Genomic DNA, 16,674 nt, shown 5'->3' on the forward strand with positions numbered 1-16,674 from the left:
AAGCGAATTTGATTGCACTTAAAACATTTTTCCTGTCTCCGGAAAATAATGTCGGATCGCAAGGTCATTGTAGTGAATATGGGCTGGATAGAAACTCCACAACAAAATAACCAGAAAGGTTTCATATGCAATATCCTGAATGCATGCATTGCATGAGAAGTACGTCTACAGTTACACAGCAGTGCAACATGAACACACCCTACATCATAAAGAAAATCTTTGGTTTTCTTTTTTTCTTGACATCTCTTTTGTTTATGTTTTAGTGAATACATAATGGTCCTTGATATTTCTGTGTCTAAATCAAACAGTTTTTTTAAAAGTAAAAAATCATCAATGTTTGAAGACATTATTGTAATGAATAAGTTCATCTTTGCCCTGGATATGAATGCTATTCAGTGGTCACAAGTCATCAACATTTTATAATAAACATTTATTTAATAAAAAAGTGTAATTTTGTGGACTTATAAACTTCAAACATTTCTGTTTGACTTATGTGCCACTTATGAGAGTTTAGCACAAACGCCTTTGTCAATACATTAATGACCAAACTGCAACCTGAGATGAGCAGTGAGTCAGTATGGGGGGTTGATACGGAAATTTGCACTATTATCCACTTCAGTTTCAAGCACACACTGCCCACATAAACATCCCAGAAAGAGAGAGATTGACTGTCTGTCTGTTTAGAGGGTGATATGGGTCTGTTATCCGTTGTTCTGCTTCTGGTCTTGAATTCAGTCCAGTCATGCTGGGCTCAAGATGATCCTCTTCTTCCCTTCTCTGAAAACCTGGATCCCCAGAACAAGGTACGACTGAAGTGGGGATTCGATGAGGTCCAGGACACCATCATATTCCAGATCACCGTCAACACCAGCGGTTGGGTCGGTTTTGGCTTCAGCCCCAATGGAGGAATGACCGGAGCTGATGTTGTCATCGGAGGAGTTGAACAGGATGGACATTACTTTACGGTAAAAGACTCTTCAACTGTCATGTTCAGTGGTTTTAAAACATCATAATTTTTTTCAATTTGATTTTTTTTTTATATACTGTATAATTTGATGTTTCTTAGGGTAAATATTTCTTTATAAATCCCCCGAACTGTTCTTTTTTTTCATCTGTAGAACACAAAACTTAATATTTTGAAGAACTTTGTCGACCAAATAACACCGGCCCCCATTGACTTATGATTGACATAGTCAAACCATAAATAGCTCAGTTTACCGGACTGGGAACTAGATTTTGTTACCACAATTTTGTAGTATAAAACACGTAATTGCACGATGGATTTTACTTTGTGTTTTCCGTGTTAAGGACCGTCATGCTTTGGGTAATTCCATGCCTGTGGTTGACCAGCAAGTAGACTACAAACTCCTCTCTCTAACCGAGTCTGATGGACAAACAGTCATGAAGTTTCAAAGGTCCATCAAGTCCTGTGATGAATATGATTTACCCATCACCGTGAGTCTGTTCAGTCATTCCATATGCTTTGGTCTCTGAGGAGTTAACAAAGAAAGTAGTTAAACACTGACCTTTTTTGGGCATATATTCAAACAATGAGTCTGGAACAAAAGCGTTTACAGGACAAAAACAGGTATTAACAGGGAATCTACACAATGAGACTCACCGGCTCCAGGAACTCCCTTTTTCGTGAAAACTGCTGATCCTGTTTGTTAAGAATTTCTTAGAGTAAATATTTGTAGTCATCAATGTAATGTTCACATTAAACTGATCTGTAGGAAGATTCAGATTCATTTTTTCAAAGTAAACACATTTACCTACTAACCTTACAGGTAGGCCTACCTTATTCTTTCTGAATGAAATGTTTGGAAACAGGTTTAATCTTTTTTCGTCTTTCATTGCATAGACTGATCCTATCAAGCTCATCTATGCGTACGGACAGACTGATGACATCACGTACCACGGTAGTCGAAGGGGCACCAAGGAAGTGAACCTGTTGAGATACATGCCTAAGGTCACCCCTGCAGACAGCAAGTATTTCGACATGACCATGGTCAATGTAAGAGCAATTTGTTTTTCTGTTAGCTGTTAAAGATGATTTTCACCATTAAATCAACTTTAATAAAGTAAACAACATCGATTCAGTAAACAAAATATTCTATACTTAAAGGCACAGTTCACCCGCCCAAAAACTTCTGTCATCATTTTCTCACCGTCGAGTTTGTTCTGACGAATAAAGAAATGTATACAGATTTGGAACAACTTAAGGATGAGTAAATAAGGACAGCATTTTCATAGTTGGGTGAACTGTTCCTTTAATTCGGTAATAAATCAAGATTTACACTTGTTTCAGGTGACGGTGCCTGCCGTCCAAACCTACTATCACTGCAAGATCATGAGAACTCCAGCTCTCGATCAGAAGCATCACATTTATCGGGTGAGTCTCTGAACTCTGATCGGTCCATCATCTGTCACACGTTCATCTTCATCTCTGATCGTCTCTCACCATCTCCAGATTGAGCCGTTGATCCAAAACGAGGATCTGGTGCATCACCTGCTGCTGTATCGCTGCCCGCCGGGTGTGACAGAAATCTATGAATCACAATGTTACTCAGAAATGAGTGATGAAAAATGCATGGAGGTCGTGGCGACGTGGGGAATTGGCGGAGGGGTCAGTCTCTCTTTTGTAACTTTGAAGCATTTAGATTTTTATTTCATGGTTTGTTTGTCTACTATTAAGGATCTTTGATATTTTGGAGTAGACAACTGCAAAATTGCACAGCAATCTCCTGTTGAACAGAAAATATAAGTATGTTTTTTTGAAGGCTTTTGAACTTCCTGAAGTGGCGGGTCTTCCAATTGGAGTGAATGATGGTGACGTCCTCTACAGGCTTGAAGTGCATTACAACAACCTAAATAAAACCGCAGGTACTTTTGATTAGTTTTTTCTGCGAAAATAGATGAGGATTTCGTCTACTTGCTATTGTTATAAACCAATACTTTATCTATACAGGTCGAGTTGATCACTCAGGTCTACGGCTCTATTACACATCCGCACTCCGTCAGCACGATGCAGCCGCACTCATGACGGGGCTGGCGGTCGCCCCCGGATACGCCATCCCACCCCGGGCAAAGGCTTTCCTCACGTATGGCCTGTGTGACACTGCTCATTTTACACAGGTATTTATGTGCAGTTTTCTAACGTCATAAAACAGAGTTAGCTGATGATTGGAAAATCCCGTTGTCAATCCAACAATTTAAAATGGCAAATGAAAAAAATGATTTAAAAATGTTGGACAAATCTGTTCTGCAGGTTCTGTCTCAGACTCCACAAGATCTTCAGGTGTTCTCTGTAATGTTACACACACACTTGGCTGGACGGAAGGTGCGAGTCGGCCATTTCAGGTAAACCTCTCAGCGTGACTGTTGGTTAAACCTTCAACATGGTGAGGTGTAATACGCTTTTGTTATATATTTAATAATATCATATGCACTTCAGAGATGGAAAACAGATTGATCTTCTAGCAGTGGATGAACATTACAATTTTGAATACCAGGAGGCGATAAACCTGGGTAAAACTAAGACAGTGAAGATGGTAAGTGCAAAATGATTTGATAAAGTGTCTAAAACTTTTTATGATACAATTATCTTAAGCGTACAAATAAAATGTATACTATTTTTGTATTGTAAAGAATTATTATTGTTTGGTCAAATAAAGCATTATCTTTCTCTAACAGGGTGACAAATTACTGGTGCAGTGTACCTATAATACAGAAAACCGCACAGAACTCACATGGGTGAGTACATTTGATCAAGCTTCATATTGTACCATATCTATATTAAACTTATAATATTACAACTATGACAAGGATGCAACTTATTGTTTTTAAATACACATTTCAAAATATATACAGAATATGATGTGATAAAACAAAACAAGAAAATCTCTCTGAATGAAACACAGACGTGATAGTTCGCCCAAAAATAAAAATTCTGTCGTCATTTATTCACCTTTTGTCATTTTAAACCTGTACGACTTTCTTTCTTCTGCAGAAAACTAAGGAAGATAGTGTCATGCATCAATTCACCTGCATTGGCTTTGTGTTCTTACAATAAAAGTGAATGGTTGGCGGCGCTGTTCGGTTTCCAACTTTCAGTAAAATATCTTCTTTTGTGTTCTGCGGAAAAATGAAAGTCATACAGGTTTGAAATGACAAGAGGACGGGTAAAGGATGACAGAATTTTTCCAGAACGATAACTTTAACTATACCGTGCTGTTTTGTATGAAACATTAAGACCAAAAGAGCTCTATAGACTACTTAGTAAAGTAAACAATACGGATGTGTAAAATCTTGCTTTGTCTGCAGGGGGGTCTCTCGACTTCAAGCGAAATGTGCTTGGCGTTCCTTTACTACTACCCCGCTATGAATATGAGTAATTGTCTGAGCATCCCCGATTCGAACGCTTTAAAAGCTGAAATGGGGGCAACAGATAATTTGTAATTCATTTGTACATTTATTTTTTTTATCTTGAGAGGTGCCTTAAGACATTCTTGCCTAATGTGACTTTTATTTGATAACTTCACAGTGACTTGTTCAAAATGATGTTATCGAAGACATGGAACGACACGTCTATCTATGAATACCAACAAATGCTGAAGAGGATCAATCAGACACTCATAGTTTCTAATACAAACGTAAGTGTCAACAATAGGACAATATGCATTTATTATTAATGTTAAATGGAACTTTTGGATATTGCTGTTTTAACATTATTTGTTAGATTCTTTGCTATTTCTTTAACTAAATACATCTATTAAAAAACTCAATAAATTGCTTCATTATGTGTATGTGTATTTGTATCTATGTATTTTCAATTTCTCATTTATTATTATTTATTTCACTTATTTCTGTACTGTTTTTGTCTTAAGTCGGCGTACTGTACTTGTTTTGATAAGGGCAGGATGTGTTTTGGATATAATTACCCGACAAACTTTTCCATATGCATCTCCAGCAGAACCAGTCATACAACATGGGCACGATTCCTGATCTCAGAGTCACTCCTCCTGCACCCTGTGTAAGCGGCTGTCCCACTGAACGTCTTGCTTGGATGTTGCTGTTTCTCTGCTTGGCGGTGCAATGGATCTCTTCATGAGACATTTTTATTAGCAACATATTTTGGCAACTTCAACCTCACTTAATCCTGCAGTCTGTAAAAATATTTAACGCAAACCCTTTACTGTCTTAAAGTGATAGTTCATCGAAAATGCTTTATTCACCCACTTGTCATTTCAAACCTTTATGACTTTTTTTCTTCCGCAGAACACAAAAAAGGTTGGTAACCGGACAGCACTGGCCTCCATTCACTTCGATTGTATGGACACAAAACCAATGCAAGTGAATGGGGTCCAGTTTCCAATATTCTTCAAAATATCTTCTTTTGTGTTCTGCGGAAGAAAGGAAGCCATACAGGTTTTAAGAGGGTGAGTAAACGATGACAGGTTTATTCTTTTTTGGGTAAACTATCCCTTTAACAAAACATAATATGATTTTCTTGTACAATAAGCATACAGTGTTGCACAAAATGGGGTAATATGAAGAAATTATAGCCGTATAGCCTATATGCAATATCTAGTGTTCTAGTGGTTTGATGATAAATGCATCTTTCAATAATACAAATGATTTATTTTTGGCTGAAGTACTAGAGTTCATGTCTTACATTTTACTATCAACTGTTTAAAATAAATAAAACTGGCGGTAACATGGTCGTCCTCCTTCTTTACTGCGGTAGATTGCAAACATGATATGTACTCTTTGAGTCTGTTTGAAAATGAACCAAACCAAAATGTACAACATCTCTCATATCATCACAGTTTATTCGCTTTAGAGAATGGTAATAAAATATGACAAGAACTGTGTCGGAACAAATTCATCTTGATAATAACAGATAACTTTGACAGAACGGTAATGGATAAGGTTGAACATTTGTCAGCTGTTAACTTAAAGCACACGATAAGATAATACCAATATAGGGCAAGCAATGCTTCATTTTTCTTGGGGTGTCACAGTTTTTGTTTCGCTATCCTCACTTATGCACATTTACCAAAAATGGTATCTGGTGTCTGAATATGTTGTGGTTTGACTGTTTATATATCAGTGGCAATGTTGTCATCCTTAAACTTTAACAGAAGTTTAATTCATTGTAATACAGAACCATAGGAGACGGGCAGGTTTGAGCTTGTTGTTGCTATAACATGAATGAACAATGTGTGTTGATGTTAGTTAATACCAGCAAAGTTCTTCATTGTTTGTTCGACCTTAGTTTATTGTGCACTGACTAATGTTAAGAGAGCAGCAGTTTGCCAGTAACTTATTTCACATTTATGTCATTTACTGGCAACTGTTTGTTAAAAGATAATTGATCATAAACATTAACCAGCCTTAATCCTTACAGGAATAAATGCTAAGCATTAATCGTATTATTACCTGTAAATATAAAGACTTGTTAATGTTTAATATTCATTCATCTTTGAACAAACTGTTGCCGATAAAAAAAACTAAGTTAACAAATGAGACCCAAAATAAACTATATTTTTATTATTTTCTCTGTAAAATACAAACAATATTGCAGAAAATAAAATGATGGGACAAAGTTGATGGTGTTTATCGGACAATGTGGGCAGACTCTCCTGATCAACATACATTCGATTTGTGTGTAATATACAATTGTTCAAAATCACATCCATTAGACATTTATATGTTTTTGTCGAACCTTTTTAATACACGTTAAAGTGAACATTTTCTGTTTGTTGTTGAGTCACAGTAATACTGTAATGTCCAGGTGATCTGGAACCTGAGAGCTGTGGGATCATGTGAGGTTAAGAGGGTGGGAGCTAGACCGAGCTTAAGAAGAATCCCGCTGAAGTGCACTACAGACTTGTTTCTTAAACATCTCAGAACGAGAAAGATTGTTGTTTTAGAGGGTGATATGGGTCCGTCATCCGTTGTTCTGCTTCTGGTCTTGAATTCAGTCCAGTCATGCTGGGCTCAAGATGATCCTCTTCTTCCCTTCTCTGAAAACCTGGATCCCCAGAACAAGGTACGACTGAAGTGGGGATTCGATGAGGTCCAGGACACCATCATATTCCAGCTCACCGTCAACACCAGCGGTTGGGTCGGTTTTGGCTTCAGCCCCAATGGAGGAATGACCGGAGCTGATATTGTCATCGGAGGAGTTAAACAGGGCGGACATTACTTTACGGTAGAAAATATAAAGACTCATCTTTGACTATCAGTAAATCACTTGTTGTTTATAAACCTCATTACCATAATTGAATGATATATTTCTATATGTGACCCTGGACAACAAAACCAGGTTCATGGGTCAATTTTCAGAAATTGAGATTTGGACATCATCCGAAAGCTGAATAAATAAGATTTCCATTGATGTATGGTGTGTTAAAACCAAAAAGACATAAATATTGAGAAAATTGCCTTTAAAGTTGTCAATCAGAGGCTAAGTAGCAGGCCGTTGCTAAGAAGAAACAGGTTTATTTTAACCATCTCTATTAGCTCACCACTGTAATGACGATGTGGAGAGAAGATGAACCCCAAAACTGACATTCTAATCTTTACATAGACGCGGGCAAAGTTTGTAAGCCTGTTTCCGGCCTTTTTGTTGGCAACTTTGCTGTATCCATTCACAAAATAAAGATTTATGAACTTACAGTAGGAGATAAACAAACTATCATTAAACAATGTTGTTTAGGACATGTTCATTGAACACGATCTTTACTTCACATAAATGCTACATTTGCGGCAAACAAGACCGCGATTCTAAATGACATTTTTATATCTCGGAAATTAGACATTCTATGTATCACTGAAACATGGCTGCATATCGGAGATATAAATCCTTTCCCTGAACTTTTACCTGCGGACTCCAACTATTTTAATACTCTGCGTAAAAAAACATTATTTTTAGGGATATACAAAAATGAAGTTAAACTATCAAGAGAGAAGAAAATGTCACAGAATATTCACTGTCCACGGGTATTATTTAAAAGCATAAACACTTTAATTAAACCAGATTGCAGCACTAGTCTTGATCCATCAGCAGATATTTGTGAAATGTTTAAAAAAAGAATGAGTTAAAAAAATGTAGGATATAAGGCTACTGATTCCACCCTCTATATCTGATGGTATTTTTCTAACAACTCCACTGTCTCATAGTTTATTTCGCCAGTCTCTCTCTCATTTATTAAGGATATTGTCAAACATTAACCCACTACCTCTTATAATTGTGTACTTCCTCCTAAGTTGTTTATTAACCTTATAGATGCTATTGGGAAAAACATTCTCCCTATCATCCCTATGATACCCCATGGTAATTTGACTAATGGCTCGAGTTTGAAGCGTGCCGTTGTTCAACTTCTCCTTAAAAGCAGAGCCTAGAGCCAACAGATCAAAGCAATTTTTATCTAAATTATGAGATTTTTTTTAATCAACTTACTTTCTTTTTGGCAAAACATAAGATGGTATACTTCTTATCTTCGAAATAGAACCTTCTGTGTTAAAATTCGAAATTGTTTCTCATCAAAGGCTATTAAATATAGGATCCCTCAGGGCTCCATTTTGGGACCCGTATTATTTTCATTGTACATGCTTCCTCTAGGATAATTTTTTAAGAAACATGGCATCTAAGACGTATTTGCCTATAAAGTTTGGGAATGATACATCATTTAGCTCTCTTTTTGACGGTCTAAGGTTAAAACCTGGATGAACAATGACTTTCTCCAGTTAAATGAGAAAAAGACGGAAATGACTACATTTAGTCCTAGTGGGCAAACAATAAGATAGCAATGAATCTAGGTCAGTTGGCCTCAAAATCGAATAACCATGTTTGGAATTTAGGTTTCATTTTTGAAACAGAGTTAAAGTTTGATAAGCAAATTCATATGGTAGTAAAACTGCTTTTTCCAGGTGTAAAATATTGCTAAACTCAAATCTGTATTATCTTTCTGTGGTCTGGAGAACGTAATTCATGCATTTATTTACTTTAATACCTTGTAACTGGTGGTCAGCCTGTCCTCATTATTGCCACAAAAATGTCCATGCTACTAAAGACTGGTTTTGTGGTCCAGAGTCACATATAGATTTTCACAATTGTGTGATGGTATTTTTGGGATAATTCACCCGAAAATATTCTCTGCTTTTCTAAATAGCACATGTCAAAGTCTGAGAACATGTTTCGTGCATTAAACATGCTTGATATATCACGTTAAGGATCAACATGCTTTGGGGAATTCCATGCCTGTGATTGACAAGCAACAAGACTACAAACTCCTCTCTCTAACCGAGTCTGATGGACAAACACTTATGAAGTTTCAGAGGTCCACGAAGTCCTGTGATGAATATGATTTACCCATCACTGTGAGTCTGATCATTATGTTATCATGTGTTATATGTTTTAAGTATCAAATTACTATTTTAAAGGCCCCAAATGTAGCTCTTTCACAAAATGTAAGAGTCTCCACAGAATGTGTCTGTGAAGTTTCAACTCAAAACGCACCTAAGATCTTTCATGGTACTGTGCCCTACATGTCCATTTTTGCCTGTGAGGGAAAACAGGCTGTTTCGTTGTGTCTCCTTTATTGAAATGAGCTGCTGGTTTCCGCCTCCCTTCCAGCACAAAGCTCCGGCTGTGTGAGCCGGTGTTTCCAGTAACAACAAAACTGAAGAGAACGGTCACTAAGACAAGGGGAAACACAGTCTCATTTTGAAAACCAAACACATTGTTTTGCATAAGTAAGACAAACATGTTATTTGATTGAGAACTAAGCACGCTGTTTTTTGAGTGAATGTACATTTCTCTATTAAGTGGAAGTAAACGATAAATTCATCACATCTATAAAAACGGAAAGCATGCTCTCAATGAATGAATGCACAAATGCGTTATGTTTTTACAGCGTGCACATTGTTTTATAAGTGACAATAGATGGGACAAACGCGTATGTTTAAAAACTGAAAACATGAGCCATTATGAATCCAGCATTCGTTTGTGAAGCATCCCGGTGTAAAGTGACTTCACCTGTCTTCTGCACATTCCGTTGACAAATAAAACTAATTCCCAGTGTCTTCAGAGGCTCAGATGTAGGGAGTAACAACAACAAAACACCTTGTTTGTTTACAAAACATTCTTTGAGCAAACTGTAAGTAGTCCAGCGTGAAAACAATGGTGCACGGTGTATAACTCGACGAGGGCGGAGACAGCAGGCCATCAGCAGTCATGGACAGGGCTCAACTAATGTGACATCAGGAGAAAGACGACAGTTGAGGTTTATTTGGGAGTGTTTTTTCATCATTGTAGGGTGGTTCTGTTCACACACTCTTGACACAAAGATATGTTCAAACCACATTTAAAAGTGCATTTTTGGGCAATTAATAACAAATTTACAATAAAACCAAAGCTTGTCACGAAACCGTTTGTACCGTATTCTAAAGATAAGCGAAACGTACGTATTACTCTCACTTTTCCCGTAAAATCACACCTGACATGTGTGTGAACTGGATATCTATGATGAAGGTGTAAAGCAGTATTTGACAATAGATCAGTCAGACCCTCCTCTTTCATTGTGTGTCAGATTTAAACGGTATGCAGAACACGGTGTGTTGCAGGATGAAACCAACAATTTAGACTTGTGTGTGTCCTCTTTCAAGAACCATTCACTGCAGTGCTGAAATCAATACATTGACACACAAACACAGGGCCCTGGGCTCTTAAGCCTTCCTTAAACTGTTCAGATCAAACGCACGAATGACATCAGAAACCCTTGCGTGTGTTATCGAAGAGTTTTTCTTTTTTGAAAGTCTAGAAATAAAAAGGGTTAAAGATCTTTTATGTTTTAAATTAGACGTTGCCCATCAAGCTCATCTATGCGTACGGACGGACCGATGACATCTCGTATCACAGTACCCAAAGAGGCACGAAGGAAGTTAACCTGTTGAGGTACATGCCTCGGTTAACTCCTCCAGACAGCAAGTATTTCGACATGATCATGGTCAATGTAAGAGATTTCATTCTTTTTTCGTTATTAAGTTAATCATTTTAATGCTGTATCACGTGTTACAGAAGGCATGACATGTTTAAATTTGTACTTTTCCCTAAAACACTATCGGGATGAAATATAGCCGTGAAAAAATTTTTTAGAGACAACTTTAGTTTTGTCTTAATCAGATGTATAATGGCAATTCCAGTCCAGTGTCTGTTGAATTTCCATAAAAAAAAAACGTCAGAAATGACTCAAAATCACTCAACAGCAATGTGACCGACTGAGAGAATGCAAAGATGCACATCAAATCTGGCTTGTTTCATCGAATTTTAAGCGATACCAAAAGACGTGAATATGGACTTGTTTTCTTTGCAGTATTAAAGATCTGCAAGCATTGCGTCTGTTTTGTTAGTTTGACCAGTTTGTTCGGTATCAATCTTTTTAAAAGAAGTGCAAATATTCAATATTCTCATTTGGATTCTTGTCCCCTGTTCACCAGTTCACAGAATGAAAGAAAAAATCTCACAGCTGTAAGTAGGCAGGTTGATCTATTGCAACAAAAATGCAAACAACACTATTCTAGACAAAGTCATGCAGAAAAATATTTGGAGTGACGTCTCTCTTCAGAAGTACTTCTGTGACTAAGTGATACTTATAATACTTAAAAAGCAAGAATCTGTGCGCTGTCAACAATCTTACAATCTTTCCAGGTCACGGTGCCAACCAACCAAACCTACTATCACTGCAAGATCATGAGAACTCCAGCTTTCAATCAGAAGCATCACATTTATCGGGTGAGTCTCTGAACTCTGTTGTTCCTTATTTGTCCAATAGGTGAACGACAAAATAAAACACGCGAAACCGAATCAAACTGTCAAAAAAATATTTGTAGATATCTACAAATGGTTTTCATACAAAGCTTACAGGAGACAATTGATTTGCAATTGCAACTGCAATTTAGTGCTCCCGCTCACTTATAAAAGAAAGTTTAAAGTTGTAGACTATTTGTTATTGGAAACAATGGCAGGATGCCATGCTTGACCCTTTCTCCTTTATAGCATCCTTACATACCTAATGTCAATGACAGGGCATTAGTATCATTTCAGTATCAAAATGATTTTTAATAGGCAATGAGGCGAGGTTTGGCTCCACTCCTGTATCTCTCCCCATTGTTTATGAATGCTGGAAACTATGGAAAATCTGGCGATGCCTATCAGTGATTTCCGGGTAAGGTCACGCGACAAGAGTTGCACAGTCGGAATTCACATAGACATGATCATGTTCTCCTACCTAGACCAATATCTGATCAATTATTTTTGTCATTTTAAAATGCTAACATGAGTGGGGTGGCCATGCTTATGTCCATGGTGGCCACGGCTACCCCCAGCTCCACCACTGAGTACATGTGTAGCAAAATTGAAATGGTTTACATACGTATAAGCTTACTGTAGTGAGAAGAATATCTTATCAGAAAAGGCCATCTCACATAGTCTAGAGACAGCCAACGAAATAAAATTAAAAATAAAATAATTATGAAATTGAATGAGATATCGAGTAAGTATACACGTGGTTAGCTAACGTTGATCCAGACGGAACATCGACCTGCCCGAGAAGTGGTCAATAAGTATTCATTTTATTGTCTTTGAGTATAAATTACACATACATTTCTGTTAATACATGTATTTAACCGACATGTTTAAAAACTCTACATGTTAAACGATTGCTTACCAACAAAAACCGCGATGGATGATGAAGTTACCTGTTATTAGGTCTGATCTGGTGGTTCATAATGTAAAGCGTCCCCCTCATGGACAAATAAGTACAAACAGGTCTGCAGCCTCGCCTCCCCCTTCTCCTGAACTGATCTGTCCATCATCTGTCACACATTCATCTTCGTCTCTCACCATCTCCAGATTGAGCCGTTGATCCAAAACTTGGAACTTGTGCATCACCTGCTGCTGTATCGCTGCCCGCCGGGTGTGACAGAAATCTATGAATCACAATGTTACACAGGGGTGAATAATGATGAATGTATGGAAGTCGTGGCGGTGTGGGGAGTTGGCGGAGGGGTCAGTATCCGTTTACAGGATTCAAGCATTGTATTTCACTTACGTGGGCTCTGTGATTAAATTAAACGTGCTATGTTTGGTAACAGGCTTTTGAGTTCCCTACAGTGGCGGGTCTTCCGATTGGAGGGAATGTTGCCGACGTTCTCTACAGGCTAGAAGTGCATTACAACAACCCAAATAAAACCCAAGGTAGTGTTTTAAAAAGTGAAATATCACCGAGTTGTTTGAGCAAGATAATACTTTTTCGTTTTCGCTACACAGGTCGAGTTGACAACTCAGGTCTACGATTCTATTATACATCTGAACTCCGTCAGCATGATGCAGCGATTTTGGGGACGGGGCTTGTTCTGGCCCCCGGGTACGCCATCCCACCTAAGGCGAAGGACTTTTTAACATATGGCTTGTGTGACACTGCTTTTATTCCACAGGTACATGTCAGGCTTTCTATATACACAAAAGACAAATACATAATACACATTTACATATAGGCTATAAGTGACTATGCATTTACATAAACTGTACATTTTACGTACATATTTTTGCGTTCTGCAGGTTCTGTCTCAGACTCCACAAGATCTTCAGGTGTTCTCTGTAATGTTACACACACACTTGGCTGGACGGAAGGTGCGAGTCGGCCATTTCAGGTAAATTTCTCAATGTGGTGGACAGTTCAGCAATGATGTTAATGTAAACTAATCAATGACAAATACCTTAAAAGGAACAAATGACAAGAATATGTCATTTCTATCATCATTTATTCACCCTCATATTGATCCTAACTGTAAGAAAGTCTTATTCCCACGAAACACAAATAGAGAGACAGGTAATTATTCTTTCTATAGGAACAGTTCACCCAAAAATGAAAATTCTGTCTTCATTTAATCACCATCAAGTTTATTAATTTTCAGAAATCCATAAAAAAAAAGATATGGAATAACTCGAGGGTGAGCAAATGGTGTGGGTGAACTGTGTCTTCAAATGGGAGTTGTTGAGATTAAAAAGCACCATGAAACTATCATAAAGCCCAGAGTATAGTTCCCTTTTTACGCGTTCGCGAGGGACAGCTTACAGTACGTGTGATGCAAATCAGAATAGTACGCGCATACTGTACGCGCACAGCTGCATTGGTTACCTCGCATACAAAGTACGTGAAGGCGTCAAAACCTGTGTGTACGCGTATGAGTCAAAAGCAGTATACTTTGCAAGGCTGTGCGTTCGGTTGTACGCGTACGCTTGCGTACACGTAAAAAAACTAAGTATGCCACAGGCTTATGAGTTCAAGTGTATTCTATTACAAATCTACAAAAAATTTATTAACATTTTGGCATGAAATTCTTGACACGATTTTTTAAAATGTTTTTCAGAGGCGGAAAACAAATCGATCTGCTAGCTGTGGATGAAAACTATAATTTTGAATATCAGGGAGTGACAAATTTGGGTAAAACTAAGACAGTGAAGCTGGTACGTATATAAATGCGCAATTTAACAACTTCTAATCTGCTCCGATAACAAAGATTTCAGGCATATTTCTATATTTTTCTCCAACAGGGTGACAAATTGCTGGTGGAATGCACCTATAACACTGCCTCTCGCACAAAACTCACATGGGTTTGTACTTTCACAAATTATTCCTTTATTCTATAGAATAAGATTCAGAGTAAAATTGGTAGCGCATGAAACTACTATATACTGTATATACTGAAATGCGTAAATGTAAATGTTTTCTGCAGGGTGGTCTCTCAACTACCGATGAGATGTGCTTGGCTTTTCTTTTCTATTATCCTGCCATGAGTCTGACCGGTTGTATGAGCTTCCCTAATTTAACTGCTTTAAGTACTGAAATGGGAAAACCAGATCTGAAGTAAACATGTTATTCAGACCATTCTGATTTATGTATTTTGCGTTTCTGGAATTTGCCCGTGTAATTACTCAGGTTTTTATTCTTTTGTAGTAACTGGCTCTTTATGATGTCTACAAAGACTTGGAATGACACGTCTATCAATCAATACCAACAAACGCTAAAAAGAATCGACCAGTTTGTCATTGTTTCTGACTCGCATGTAGGTGTCCACACCCCAGCAGAAATTCACCATAGTTTCTGCCAGACACAACAGTTTCGTTCACTATCAGCATCGACTATGTTTTATATAATAACTAACTACATTGAAGTTGTCTAATGGCCTCGTTCACATGTCTTTTCAGAAAAACTTCTCACGTAACATTGGGAAGATTCCTGATCTCAAAGTGGTTCCATCGGCACCCTGCACGAGTCACGGATGTGACTCTGAACGTCTTGCTTGGATATTGTTGCTTGTTTCTTTGGCCGTACTATGGGCCTACTAAACTTTAAAAGAGTAGTTCACCATCAAATAAACATTTCACGATAATACACTCGAAAACAAATTGAGGCCTATGAGGAAAGCTTTCCAGGGTTCTTATCCATACAATGGACTTCAAGTTTCATTTTCATCGCTTCATAAGGCTCTACACGACACAAGCTGATGAATAAGGGTGTTGTTTATCGAAATGTTTAGTCATTTTTTCAAGAAAACGAAAAAATGCAACTGCATGACATGTTAGTGAGTGAATTATCATGAAATTTTTATTTAATAATGAAGCACTTCCTTAAAAACCCATTCTTTATTTAAAATGACAAGTTACCAATGAAAAATTTAAACAAAATATGGTAAAATATGACAAAATATCTACATTGCTTAATATAAAAAAATGTAATACATAAAAGTGATGCAGTACATTATGATTTAGAATGACATTGAAACATACAGAATAGTGTTTGATGGCTTATTGTTATTTTGACTGTGATTTTCTCACTTGCGATTAAATGTTAGTTCTGATTATGGCGCTCTCCATTTTGTAGGAAGTTGTACTGTGACCAACCACTTAAAATATTTAAATAATTTAAGTACATGTGCAGCGGACAGAAAATAGATAGTCAGACACTCAGATAGATGTATAGTTAAATTGATATTACATATTAAACAAGAATATATTAGCCGTGTCTCGTTTCGTACGGCCTCTAAAGTATGCGGTCTACAGAGGATCCTCAACTTAGAGACTGCCTTCGTAGGGCATACAGCCAGGAAAGGAAACAGGAAGTACCACGTTGCTATATCAACACGTTGCAATAGCACACCTGTCAAATCTATTCAAATTATTTCTACATTAAAAGGTAAAAAGTTGGTTACTTTCAAACGCTTATAAACCTAATTATTACACATGTCTGCTAAGATTAAAAAACGTGACACAAATTGTAAACTGTTAACATTTAAGCACCACATTTTTGATGGACTGTGCAGCTGCTGCCGACGTTGGCCACCGCAAAGAATCGTGGGTTATCTCTAGCAACGAAGTATACACCTCACGTGTAGGTCGCAGGTTAAACTGCAACTTAAGGGTCATAATAGTTTTTTGACAAGTTGGGAGATACCTTTCCCAGACCCGGCTGACGCACATGTAGGCAGGAAATGTTTTAAATAGAGATATTCGTCTTCTTTTTCTCAATGATTGTGTTTCCACCCCTCATGTTGTTACAAAATGGAACATTCATTCATTCATTCATTCATTCATTTTCTACCGCT

At 37.4% G+C, this 16,674-nt stretch overlaps 1 protein-coding gene across 1 annotated transcript; it reads left to right on the top strand.

Annotated features, from left to right (window-relative positions):
- Positions 1 to 692: 692 nt before the first annotated feature.
- Positions 693 to 15,968, top strand: moxd1l (monooxygenase, DBH-like 1, like; the record flags this gene model as incomplete). The annotated part of the gene is made up of 24 exons (XM_079474550.1): positions 693 to 965; positions 1,309 to 1,455; positions 1,862 to 2,014; positions 2,309 to 2,392; positions 2,471 to 2,626; positions 2,781 to 2,883; positions 2,969 to 3,135; positions 3,269 to 3,360; positions 3,455 to 3,551; positions 3,694 to 3,753; positions 4,324 to 4,454; positions 4,544 to 4,652; positions 6,797 to 7,216; positions 9,241 to 9,387; positions 10,869 to 11,021; positions 11,717 to 11,800; positions 12,920 to 13,075; positions 13,162 to 13,503; positions 13,628 to 13,719; positions 14,440 to 14,536; positions 14,624 to 14,683; positions 14,806 to 14,936; positions 15,027 to 15,135; positions 15,954 to 15,968. 24 exons carry the CDS (start codon positions 693 to 695, stop codon positions 15,966 to 15,968), a joined length of 3,378 nt encoding a protein of 1,125 aa, XP_079330676.1.
- Positions 15,969 to 16,674: the final 706 nt, after the last annotated feature.

This window comes from Barbatula barbatula (genome assembly GCF_947034865.1).
Source record: "Barbatula barbatula genome assembly, chromosome: 15".
In the NCBI taxonomy this organism is placed as follows: Eukaryota; Metazoa; Chordata; class Actinopteri; order Cypriniformes; family Nemacheilidae; genus Barbatula; species Barbatula barbatula.